Genomic DNA, 12,985 nt, shown 5'->3' with positions numbered 1-12,985 from the left:
CACACACACACACACACACACACACACACACACACACACACACACACACACACACAGGCTGCACAAAATCACATGCCTATAGATGGATCCAGTGCCCATTCATTGCAACGTTCTAGTCTCTTGGGTCACATGGTCTGTCCTGTTTACTCCACCTGACCAAAGCCTGTGCACAGTTGTATTGCGAAGTGGCATTAAAATGGACAAAAAGGATAATTTTTTATGGCTGTAATGTTATTTATAAACACAACTTGTCTGCTACATTTTAGCCCATGCTGTTTTTCTTCCAGTAAACAAATGCCTTCATCCTAATCATCGAGCAATCTGAAATGGCTCAGTTAGAGAGTACTGTATATTCTTGTTTAGTAAAAAAAAAAAAAAAACATAGTTCTTGTATTTTTTACTTCACACTGTACCTATTTCCTCCTATTAAAAAYACAAAGAGTGACTAATAAGAACAGGAAATGTTGCTCCTGTTATAACGTCGTWACACCATAAACTGTCTGCATAATGGTTCCAGTTTTAAGTCATCATGCAGCATAGTATTATAGACTGTCACACTACAGAATGGGAGAACTGTGCTCCTCTCCACCTTTCACCATAAATTTAAGGGAGCTAGGGAATTAGGTGTCCACATGCAGCTCGAAAAAAAGGCACCTACTGCTCACTATAGACACACTTTCTTTGTTTTGCTTTCCTTGTGAAATTTAATTTCTTAAAGAGCAGAGTTTTTTATTTTGTGTTCTGTGTAATGAATGTGTTTGTGCACATTACTGTGTGTGGCTTGTTGCTGCCTATCTGTCAGACGTGCAGTATGTCACTGTATTACTCTACCTATCACTTTCCCTCTCTCTTTCTCACTTCCCTCCCTCCCCATCTCGCTCTATCCCCCTTTTTTTCCCTGTCTGTTTGAGTGAGCATGCAGAGTGATCCAGGGAGTTAATTACAGTGGGTGCCTGTCAGGCTGGAACAAAAACCCTGCACAGACAGCATAACTCGGGCGGCAGAAACCAGACTGGTTCATCCCAGTCATCCCAGACTGGTTCAGCCCTGCCAGGCACACAAGACTAGAGCAACAATCAGGACGGAAGTTAAATACGAAGAACCAAGTGAAATGTTTGGCAGTTTGTTTTCTTTGGCTACAAGACCTTGTGAATTTATATTTACCAACTTTACACACAGTGGCATGCTATTTTTGTATYCTCCCTCTATGAAACGGAGTCAGGACCCTTTCTCTATGCAATTACAACCCTCAGTATGGCCATAGATATAATTATGGATTCATCATTCAAAAGGATGATAAATTATCACTTCTTGTTATCAGCTACCTACTTTATTTCAGAAATAGTTGCTGTTTAGGATAATCATTGTGTACTAACATTTTTTTTCTGATAATACCTTCTACATTTGCTGTGGTGAATGGGGAAAAATAGGACTTTGGGATAATTTTGGTTGCTTTTCATGATAAAGGATCAGTTACCGGTAAGTTAGACCAAAAAAATAAAACACGAACCRTATTATTCATCTGTGACTAACATACTGTAGATACAAAGTCAAACAGACTACAGCTACAGTGACCAGACCAGACTGGAATTAATCTAACTAAACTGGCCAGACACACGTTAATGCAGGTTATTGACAAGTGTCCCTAGTCTGTATCTAGTCCCTGAGGCTGAACACATCCTCTTGCCACAGTCATTATTACCTAACTGGCAACAGGAAAAATTCAATTAACTTTCTATTTTTTTTACAACAGAAACCACACAACACCCCCATTAACGTTAGTCTTAACAGGAATGAATAAACCTGAAACATTTACAAAAAAAACATTGTGTTACATGGATCTAATTTAGGGTTAATCCACTAAATCTTTTGGTTTGACTTTGTTATAATCGAGAAATTGTGTTTCTTCCAGTAGGCCATCTTGACATAATGCCTATTTTGGATTTGTGATGCAACTTTAGCACTTTGAGTTTTTTTACACTTTGYGTTATTTGATGGTTATTTAAAATGAGTTTTGTGTGTAGAGTATAGRCTAAAGCCATTTAAAGATGTTTGCGAAGTGATCATGAGCTTTAATCTGGCATGTAGGCCAGCCTTTTTGGAGCAATCAGTCTTGTTAGTTAGAGCTGTTGTAGCTTACAGTAATGTAATCCCAGCCATCCACCACCTTGGATTTTAAAACGCTGACACACTTAAACTTATGCAGCTTAACAATGTGCTGCTGACAAACTAATTAATTAATGTACAAATAACTGCAAACAACTACAACAACTTTTTTTTATTGACAGTTCTTTAAATCAACCTTGTTTACCCCACTGTGGCTCCTTCAGGGGAGAGTGCAACCTGAAAATAACCCCTGTGACATCTGACACTTTTGCAGTGTTTGCCAAAATAGATGTTTTAGGGCCTACATGTTTTGGTATTCATGAGCCTAGCCTCTTAGCATTTACCAAATGTGCCTTGTAAGCCATATTTTGTCCATTTAGCCCAGTGTTTTATGAGGCTGTTTTACAACCTATAGCTTGACCTTCTGCTCTCCCAGTTGTCTTAGGTCTTAATGTGTTTTCTAATTAGTAGCAGTTTCTGTAGAGGCAATATATACAGGATTTTTTTTTAGACAAAATAGCAGAAATGTCCAGAAAACATAAACTATAATCAAAAGAGTTAAAAAATCTGAATAAAGTAAAGCAGGAGGCTAAGAAAGAGAMGTACAAGTCTTCACAGCTTAGTTAAAAGTAGCAGTGACAGTATTTTGAACTAAACGAGCTGTCTTTTCACTGCACATGCCCTGACACATTTATCTGCTTAAGTTAACAAGAAAAGGTTCATAGGTAAAACAGATATTAATGGTAATTTTAGTCTGTATTTTCTCCACCAATATAATTGTTGTCAGATGGGGAGTGACCTCTGCATTAAGCAGAGAAAGTAGCTCTTAGAGCATAATAATACTGTAGAAGCACACAGAGCAGTTTCTGGAGCCTTTGAAAGAGAATGTGTGAAACTTTTCTCAGTCAGTGCTGATATTAGCCAGCCTACATGTTAGACTCACCCCGAGTTCCTAGCACTGACTGGATCACACTATTTTCCCTCATAACCCTGAGTCACATAGACAGATGGAAGAGCTTTTCACAACAAACACAGTTTTTCTTTTGTTAGTCTTGACAGAAAGCTGACACACAGACACACTCACCTTATGGCCTCTGATCTTGTTATTTTTAATGTGCATTTCAAGAACARAACAGGCAGGGTATAAGTTATATTTATCTTGTTGCAGTGTGGAGATTGGAGTTCACTACCAATTACCCACCAACTCTCCTACGCGGGAAGAGAGAGTGAGGATTTATTGCAGTGTAGGGTCCTCAAGTTCTAGTTATTTTTTCTTCTAATCCTGTGAAAGCAATGACATCAGTTTTTTAAATATCACATCTACAAAACCAAAGTTGTTAGTAACGCCAAAGGCCATTTGAGTCATATTCAACAGAAGGGGTGTAAGAAAATATCGATACACTRAAATATCGCGATATTTCATTTCCCGATACTGTATCGATATTTAATTAAGGTTTAAAATGTCAACTTTCCTGCCAGCCATTCATTTTTATGTTGTAGTTCAGCCTCTGACCACTAGTTGGCAGCAGTGAGCCAGCCATTTGGCTCCTCTACCTCTTGAGCACCAGAGASTAAGTGTAGCATTAGCATTGTAAGTAAACATTAGCTTCATGCTCCGATAGCAGAATCTGAGCGGAAAAGACCGACACCCTCTGCCTTCTAAATTAAGTGTCTYGTGCGCTCTTTTTTCCAACTTTAGTCAGCCTTCACGTTACAGAAGGCTAGCGCATGTCTATGTAATAGAATTTTCTGAGACAATGAATTTTGGTTTTTCATTTTTTTCCAGTAAGAGGTATTTATTTAATAGAATTTTTGGACCAAAAAAAAATAGCAATGTATCGCAATATTTCACCTTGCTTACAGTGTCGCAATATATCGGGATATATCGTATCGTGACCCATCTGTCATGATATGTATCGTATCGCCAAATTCTTGCCACTACACAGCCCTATTCAACAGGGTTTCTTTAAGACAGTAACACTCAGTCACTCAGATTTTGCTTCTTTCAGACACTGGCAGTGGCATAAAAAGCCTCATGAAATTAGTCGTTCACACAATGTTTAATAAAAGAATCTAATAAATACAAAAGTATTAGTTATATCTGATATATCTCAGTTTTCTTAGAAAAATATCTTGTCAATTTTTCAGTTCAGCAAGCTTGATAGTTGTGTAAAAGRTACTCATTTCAGTTAGATTTAGAAAAAATATAATTTACATATTTAAACTCAAYAGACAGAGCATGTTATAAAGCGCATGATTTCTGTCGTTCTCTTAACATTTTATAGCAATTATACAATAATAATATAGTTATTTTTACATTGAGAAAAATCCTGAATTTTTACTTYAAATTAGAACATTCTCTCTATCGTCTGGGTTTTTGGGGTGTATGTGATTGTCTGTGTGTTGGTGTGCAGTTGATTTGTCCCAACAACATTAGACCGATTCATTTAGGCACTAACTGCACTCTTTGTGACCTTTGTTGACCCTGCGGCTGTCTGATGTGACACTCAGTAAGACACAGTAGATGCTGAAGAGGCAGCAGACAGAGAAACACAAGCATGTTTTCTTATTACATTGTATCTGACAGTAAGCGAGGGATGTGGATGAGTCAGAAAAAAAAGCACGAGCTCAAACAGAGGCAGTACATTGTGACAAAATAAATCRCACTTTGCTACATAAAGGACTTTTGGTTGCCGGTCATAAAGTAAAAGTTGAGTTCTTGAAAAGAAGACTGAGAAAACACAGGGAAAACTTGGGCCAGGAGTATTAAGATGTAAACGTGGTTTAACACACAAGCAAACCYGYATGTCATTGTAATGTGAGGTAGCTCGTGTTAAATGAACAAAGTWACAAGAGCTGCCCATAACAGGGTAGCTTATTCTTAGACGCAGCAGATCAACCAGGAACAGACTTTTTGTTGACACTAATTTAATTCCCAGTTTAAAGAGGAGGGGTAAAGGGATTGCCTTCTTCACAAGCATTTCCAGAAAAGGACACTGAAAGACAGTGCACTGAGTATAAATAAAACCATCGGCAGTGTTGGGAAAAGAAGCAGACGTGTCAAGCATGAGAGCAAACAAACATTTATATAGATAGACATAATGACGAACGATTGCATTACTTTCATAAAATACTGTATTTTTACACCTAAATATCTGCCTGGCAACTCATCTATAATGGGATTTGAAWACAGCAAAAAAGCTCAGCATCAATAGAATCGATCAGTGGAAAGCCAATGTTACGATTACTTCTATTTATAGTGAGGTCTGCTTTTGACATGACAATGACTGCTACAGGATTTTCTCACAGATGTATAGTTAAACACATTGTCCTGTTWTAGAGTTTGTTCCCATTTGCTTTTACATGTTGACTATATTTGAGGAAAAATGTTTCTTTCTGTTTATTTCTCTACAAAAACAGGATGCTAAACAACAAGCAAAAGGCTAATTCATTATTTTTGGTTATTTTATAGCAACTGTACTTTCTAGTGGAAACATTTAAGCTTTTCTTGTTAAAAAAAAGACTTAATTTGTTAGCGTTGTGTTCACTATTGAATCACATTACAGTCATATAATTATGATAAAAATGTATTTTTATTGACAGAAAATGTTAAAATGTCTGTATTTTTTGCTTAGTTTTAGACCTCTAAATGTTTAAGAAATCTAATCAGAATCATACAAATTGATTTTGAACAAGAGTTGAATTATGAAATAGGAAAAAGCATTATTTTATACTAGAGAAAAGTGCATTTTCACTACACAACAGTTTAATAAATAACCATTTTGCTAGTCTTTACTTTTCGAATGATTCTGGTGGCCGTTTCTTCAGGTTGCCTAATGCCTTAAATTCTGCTTCATTCATTCTGTGCGACATATTGAAGATGTGGCAGATGCAGTATAGATGTGTTTATTAAGCCACAGCTTGGGTGTTGGCCTAACTCTGCTGCAATTTTACATTGCTAGTGCCATCTAGAGGCAGCAGGGGTCGATGTGCAGTTGTGAGGTATACTTGTGTTTTGAAATTTTAAGTAGAATAGTGGGAAAGCCCTCTTTATTGACTTATTGTGATGCCTTTGTTGCAGTTTTATTAAATATGAAAGACAATGTTAACACTGAAACAATATAACTTAGCATGTACCACCTTTTCTTAGGACCGCAAGCTGACCAAGGCGGAGCAACAGCGCTTCAAGGAAGAGGCAGAGATGTTAAAAGGGCTTCAGCATCCCAACATAGTTCGCTTCTATGATTCATGGGAATCTGCGCTCCGGGGGAAGAAATGCATTGTACTGGTCACAGAGCTTATGACTTCAGGAACACTCAAAACGTTTGTAYAAAATCTGTTATTTTCACTTCTTGTAATGTTTAAGTCCCTGTAATTGTTACTGGGGTTTTCATTTTGTCTTAAGTATTAAAAAAATCCCTTGGATGTCAAATCAATATTACTCTATATTCCCATTTTCTTATGGCTGAAGCCTGTCCTAGCTGAATAGACCATCAGTTCTCTAAATATTAATAACCATTCACATTTRCACCTATGCTCAATTTTGAATCCTCAGTATGCCTAACATGATTCATGAAGATAGTACATTGAATTCAAGAGTAGTTTGTGACTATTTTTTGGACGTTTACAGTACAGTATTATTTTGAGTGACTCCATTTGTGCTGTCTGAACAGTTACCTGAAGCGGTTTAAGGTGATGAAACCCAAGGTTCTAAGAAGTTGGTGCAGGCAAATTCTGAAGGGCCTTCACTTCCTTCACACCAGGACTCCGCCGATTGTCCATCGGGATCTTAAATGTGACAACATCTTCATAACAGGCCCCACAGGATCAGTCAAGATAGGTGACCTGGGACTAGCCACTCTAATGAGGACCTCGTTTGCCAAAAGTGTCATAGGTAGGTTGCATCTGTGGACCAATTACTTCTAAGAACAATTACAGAAAACGAGTTAAACTAGGTCAACAGGTGTGAGTTTTTCCTTATTAWATTGTGAGCATGGTGAAGTAGGTTGTTACTAAGAGCTAGCATCTTGTCCAAACAGGAACCCCAGAGTTCATGGCACCAGAGATGTACGAAGAGCACTATGATGAGTCTGTGGATGTGTATGCCTTTGGGATGTGTATGCTGGAGATGGCTACTTCAGAATATCCCTACTCGGAATGCCAAAATGCTGCTCAGATCTATCGCAAAGTCACAAGTGTGAGTGCTTCTGATTGATTAGCCCTATTCAGTCAAACAATGCTAGATCAAATTTTATAAATACAAATTATTTCCCATTTATTTTTTCTACAGGGTATAAAGCCAGCCAGCTTTGATAAAGTAAATGATCCAGAAATCAAAGAGATAATCGAAGGCTGCATACGTCAGAACAAAAGCCAGAGGTAATCAGATTTTAGTTTCATAACATGACTCCTTCTTGCTAATTTATTGATTTATTTAACGTTAACTGTTCCCTCTTTTGCAGACTCTCTATCAGGGACCTCCTGAACCATGCATTCTTTGCAGAAGACACAGGGGTCCGAGTAGAGCTGGCAGAGGAAGACACGGGCACACAGGACTGTCTGGCCCTCAGAATTTGGGTTGAAGATCCTAAAAAGCTGAAGGGCAAGCACAAGGATAATGAGGCCATCGAGTTCAGCTACGATCTGGAGAATGACAGTGCTGAGGAAGTAGCTTTAGAAATGGTAAGCCATGGGTATAATTTATGGCTGATTACACACAAGGTTCTTATTATATAATATATATAATATTATATATAACTTATTTTGGGAAAACCTTCAGCTCATTTGTTTGCCACCTCAGAATTCTTATTGTCGACCCAGAACTTTATCTACTTATTATTTAAATACATTGTTTGTGTCTATCCCTCACTTATTACAGGTGAAGTCAGGTTTCTTCCATGAGAGTGATGCCAAGGTGGTGGGAAAATCCATCCGGGATCGTGTGAATCTGATTAAAAAGTCCAGAGAGCGTAGACAGCAGCAACTTCTTCAGCAAGGCCTCGACGAACGCAGAGACTCCACTATCACCTCCTGCCCATTGTCTTATCCCTCCTGCCCTTCCTCACTGATGCTAGGGGCTAGCGGTCTTACAGGAGTTGGAGAAACAGGAGCTGGAGGAGTAGTTCAGAAGTCTGAGGAGTTGCCTGAAGTAGACCAACATGTCAGGCAGCGACACATATTTAACGCGACAACCCTTTGCTTGCCAGGTATCTTTTTTTAAACACAGCATTTTAAAACAAGTGACATTGTAAAACTAAATAAAAAGCTTAATATACTGGTTTTGTGTTTTAAACTATGTATTTTTAAATTACCTTTTGCTCAGAAGGTGAAAGCCATGGATCTGCCAGCTGTGAATCTTATGCAAGTGGACAGAGCCAGGCACACTCTCAGCAAGGGGAATCATACTCCCACTCGCAGATTACTCTCCCTCTCATGGCTGTAGGTTCATGCTTCATGTTATTGATGAATTACAAAAATCTGCACCATTTTATGTCAATGTTGTGATAAAATACATTGTTCATCACCTATTTTGTGTTTTATAGAGCACTGCTGCATTGGCTAATCCTCAGATGCTCAATATTGGTGAGAGTGGAAGTGGTCCAAATGTGCCTTTTGGTCAGAGTGTGACCATGTCCAACATGCCCATTAGTAATAGTGAAGGGGGTCCTGGTGCCCAAACATTTCTTCAACCCAATGCCATGGTTCCACAGGTCTCACCAAGTGTACCTCAGCAATATTTTCAGGTGAAAGGATGAAAATACATGTGTGTGTATTACATATTGAAATGAAAGCCATGTTTACTCAGGGTCATTTAACATTATTCCTAACTGAAGTAAAATAATGGATCCACTGTACTGCTTCATTTAGACTCCATCCCCTTTCCCTTCAGTTATTATTAAATGTCAAATAACCCTCATACTGTCACAGTTCTTTGAAATTGATAATGCACAGGGTTTCCCCCAGGAAGGTATTGGGCCGAAGTAATGAGATTAAAGAATTGAAGAAGCTACTGTATATGGCTTTGTGAAGTGAAAAGTTGCTTCTTTCACTTTTAAATATTTTTATCTTCCTGATGTGGAAGACTGGGATCGATAAAGTATTTTTGAATTGAATTGAAGTGTAATCTAAATTGAACACGTCTAAACAGTCAACTTCTTTTATAAACACTGTGGGAAACTTTGTTGTTAAACGTTAATGTGCACATGATTTATGCTCCTTGCTTATACTTAACCTAATTTTTCTACTGCTTTCTCCCCCACCCTTCCCTTCTTTCATCTCTAATCATCATTCTTTCATTATCATTGAATAGTCACAAACATTTCCATCAGATGCTTTTCAAACTGCCACTCCCCATGGGTCAGCGGCCCACTCGCAGTCATTTATACCCCCTGTTTCCCCACAAGCACCCATTAATGTTTTCACTACACCCATGCCAGTCAGTGATACTATTGGACAAGCAGGGACCATTGTGCCCCACACTCAGCCGATTCAACACCCTGCTACACCCATGCAGCTTACTGATATCATTACCCATGCTGTACCCCCACAAACACAACCTGCCATGATCTCACAGCACTCCATTATCCCACAACAACAGAAAAGGATGAATTCCCAGACCTCTACTGTACAGCAGCAGCCACAACAGCAAACGGAGGCCCAGGTGACTTTTGTTGAACAAGTTGGTGCCATTCAGCTGCCACCAGGACAGGATCAACAGAGCCTTTCAGCTGCAGCTATCCAGAAACATCAGCTGGAGCCTGAGCAACAGACGTTTGCACGGCAGCCCGTTCAACATGTCCAACCTGCTTCTCAGCAGCATGTGATGACTACACAAACAGGTGTGACAGTACCACAGCAGCCAACAGAGCAGCCTCAGGCTTTGAAACAGCAGTTGTATGTACAGCAGCAACAAACGGTACTCGTTCAACAACAGCAGCAACCGCCTCAATACAAACAACTCGTGGAGCAGCAGCAGCAAGGTTCTGTGCAACAAGAGCAATCCATACAGGCATACTTACAACATACGTTAGAGCAGCAACAACTACAGCATCTTCCTTTACAGCAACAGCAGCAAAGCCAGTCATATCAACAAACTGGACAACACCAAAGTCGAACAAAATCAGAAGCAGACATACAACGGCAAAGTGGAGAGCAGCAGCAAACAAATATATTGCAGCTACAACTGCAGCAGACACATCAGACAAATGAACAACTGCAACAGCAAAATGCAACCCAACAGATGGAGCAACAGCAATTAATACAAGATTTGCAAAAGCAGTTCATTTTAACACAGACACAGTTACAGCAGAAAGCTCAGCTGCAGCAACAAGCGCAGCACCAAGTGCAGCTCAAGCAGCACATGGAGCAGCAGCAGCAAGTTCTGTTGCAACAACAGCATCAGCAACTCTTGTTACAGCAGCAACAAGCAGATTTATTACAGCAACAGGCTCAGATGAAGCACCAAATTAAAGAACAGCAGCAGCAACAAGCTGTCATTATTCAACCTCAAACTGAAAAACAGGAACCTGTACACGTTCCACAAAGCAGTCATGAGCTGCAGATTCAGCAGCAAGCTAATTTACAACAGTTAGGTAACCCACAGCTAAACATCTGTCAGTTCACCCAGCAGCAGCAACCAGTTGTTGCCCAACATCATCACCACAGCTCCAAGTTTGAACCACATCTTTCTGTTGGTGTTCCAGGTGGCACTGAAACAATTCAGCACCAAACTCATGTAACCTCCCCAACCCAGGTCCCAATGACTATTCAGACTACACAGGTTCATCCTCAAAAACAGGAACAGTTCCCAGTCCAGTTATTAGCTCAGTCAATATCCCAAGCTTCTCAGCCTTCTACTGAAACCAGCGTGACTTCCCCAGTAGCAATGATCCCGGGACAAATGCAGCAAATGCAAGTCTACCAGACCCCACAAGTTCAATTGCAAGCTAATTATCCTGGACCTGTAACTCCCACACAGGGTCAGGTAGCGGTTCAGCCATTAATCCAGACTCATCCTCAACATGCAGCTGTTCTCCAGGCCCAGCAAATACCTGGCCACATCCCAAAAGTTGATATTCAAATGATAGGCCAACAAAACCAGAGTACAGCTCAATCCTTAGCTGCCGTTGCTTCAGGTTTTAGTCCCATACACCAGGAAACTTGTAGTCAGCAAAATGTTCAAATTCCAAACCTCATCCAGTCCAATCTCCAGCAGGAGGCTCAAGGTCAGCCCCCCTACCAAGTGCATCCACAGCCCACGGCTGGCTTTTTAATCCCCCATTATGTCCCACAACCTACTCACCAAAGCATACCGTCCTTGCTGCACGATATGCCTCATATTTCACAGCAGCAAGTGCATCAGGAACAAGCACTCCAGTACCAACAGATTGTTCTGTCTCCAGGGTTGGCTGGGAGTGTTGAAACTAAAACTGGTGGTCTAGCAGTTGACCCTACTCGTCTTCTCACCACTTTTCATCCTATGCAAGTTGGACAAGGAGAAGTTTTAAGCCAAACCACATCCCCTCAAATTGTTCAGGCCCAACAACAGTCTACAAGAAGCTCTGTTGATTCCTCTCTCATTCAGCCCGTGTCTCAGTCTTTGATGTCTCTGTCTGTAGAGCCTTATCAGCAGCAACTGCAGAATTTGTCTCAAGTGCATCAACCACCTGCCCAACCTTCCATGCACCCTCAGTTACTGGCCCAGACGGTTCAAATTCCTACCCCACAACCATCTCCTGTAAAGCAGGATTTAGTAATGCTTGCCAATGAGGGTCAGCTTCCTCCTCAGTGTCCCACTACTTCACATGCAGTGATTCAGCCCTCTGCGCTGATGGGGGCCAGTAATGTTGCTGAGGCTCAGTCGCAGAGCAGCACACTGCCTCTTTACGGTCATCTAATAGTTGGTGGTCCTCCATCTCCACAGTCTCAAGCCAAACAGATGCTGCCAGCTCATGCACATACTCTAACAAGCAATCAAGCTCAAACACACTCCCAAACACAAACACAAGTTCACCCACAAGCTCATTCTCAAACTCAGACGCACAACGAGTCTGCTGTTCCTGCACAACAAATGCCCCATGGCAATACCTCGTGTCCCTCAGCACCACCACCATCTCTCCCACCCCAGCATCCTTCCCCAGCCCCTGCTACAGAGCTTTCTACATCTCCACCTGTAACCCAGGTCGCCTTAAAGAGGCAGGCCGAATTCATTCCCACCTCTCCTGCACCCATCACTGCACTACAAATGCTTGACTCTAATGTCCCCAAACTGCCCCAAGCCTTGCTGCAAGACTGTGACATTTCTCTACAGGGCGTCAATCAGGTACATCGAATACAAATGTTTTTCTTTTAAATAACTTTTTTTAATGTATTGGTTTAATGAATAATGCTAATTTCTAAATATTTGAAAAGGTTTTGTCTTTTCCTTTTTTTAATTAAACTAACAGTCTTATTTCTAATAGTTATCTGGTCAAGCTGAAGTCATTTCTAAGGTTTTCAGTAAAATTTAACTGCACTAACAACCACTTTAAAACTGGAGTCATTTATTTCATCATTTAACAGTAACAGACAGCAAAGCAGTCATACAAATAGAACTTTAGCATATATGTGTTCTTGCTAAATTGTRTTATATTTAATTTCCATTCTGCTTTTCTTGGTACATATAAACAAAAAAAAACTCAAAAAAGTACACTTGAATCTACCTTGTAATAATTTTATTTTAATTTATCTAATACATTAAAACTGTCAAAATAAGTATGTTCAAGGTAATGTTTTATGAGTGAACACCAAGACTCAATAAAGCTTTATCAGAATGCTTAAGTGCTTACAGCTCTGTGTGTGTGTGTGTGTGTGTGTGTGTGTGTGTGTGTGTGTGTGTGTG

At 40.0% G+C, this 12,985-nt stretch overlaps 1 protein-coding gene across 5 annotated transcripts in view; it reads left to right on the top strand.

Annotated features, from left to right (window-relative positions):
* Positions 1-12,985, top strand: part of wnk3 (WNK lysine deficient protein kinase 3) — a 35,712-nt gene that overhangs the window by 10,968 nt on the left and 11,759 nt on the right. For 4 of the 5 annotated variants that reach the window (XM_014019230.1, XM_014019250.1, XM_014019252.1 and 1 more), the window contains exons 3-11: positions 6,257-6,429; positions 6,780-7,000; positions 7,146-7,303; positions 7,397-7,485; positions 7,569-7,788; positions 7,985-8,312; positions 8,429-8,544; positions 8,649-8,849; positions 9,416-12,427. In XM_014019230.1, coding sequence (XP_013874684.1) covers positions 6,257-6,429; positions 6,780-7,000; positions 7,146-7,303; positions 7,397-7,485; positions 7,569-7,788; positions 7,985-8,312; positions 8,429-8,544; positions 8,649-8,849; positions 9,416-12,427 — 4,518 coding nt within the window. The remainder of the gene's footprint in view (positions 1-6,256; positions 6,430-6,779; positions 7,001-7,145; positions 7,304-7,396; positions 7,486-7,568; positions 7,789-7,984; positions 8,313-8,428; positions 8,545-8,648; positions 8,850-9,415; positions 12,428-12,985) is intronic. The other variant, XM_014019240.1, reaches the window with a different exon arrangement.

The sequence above is a fragment of the Austrofundulus limnaeus genome, unplaced genomic scaffold, assembly GCF_001266775.1.
Source record: "Austrofundulus limnaeus strain Quisiro unplaced genomic scaffold, Austrofundulus_limnaeus-1.0 Scaffold3, whole genome shotgun sequence".
Lineage (NCBI taxonomy): Eukaryota > Metazoa > Chordata > Actinopteri > Cyprinodontiformes > Rivulidae > Austrofundulus > Austrofundulus limnaeus.
The sequence above is the reverse complement of the archived record's forward strand: the minus strand, read 5'-3'. Positions and strand labels throughout refer to the sequence as shown.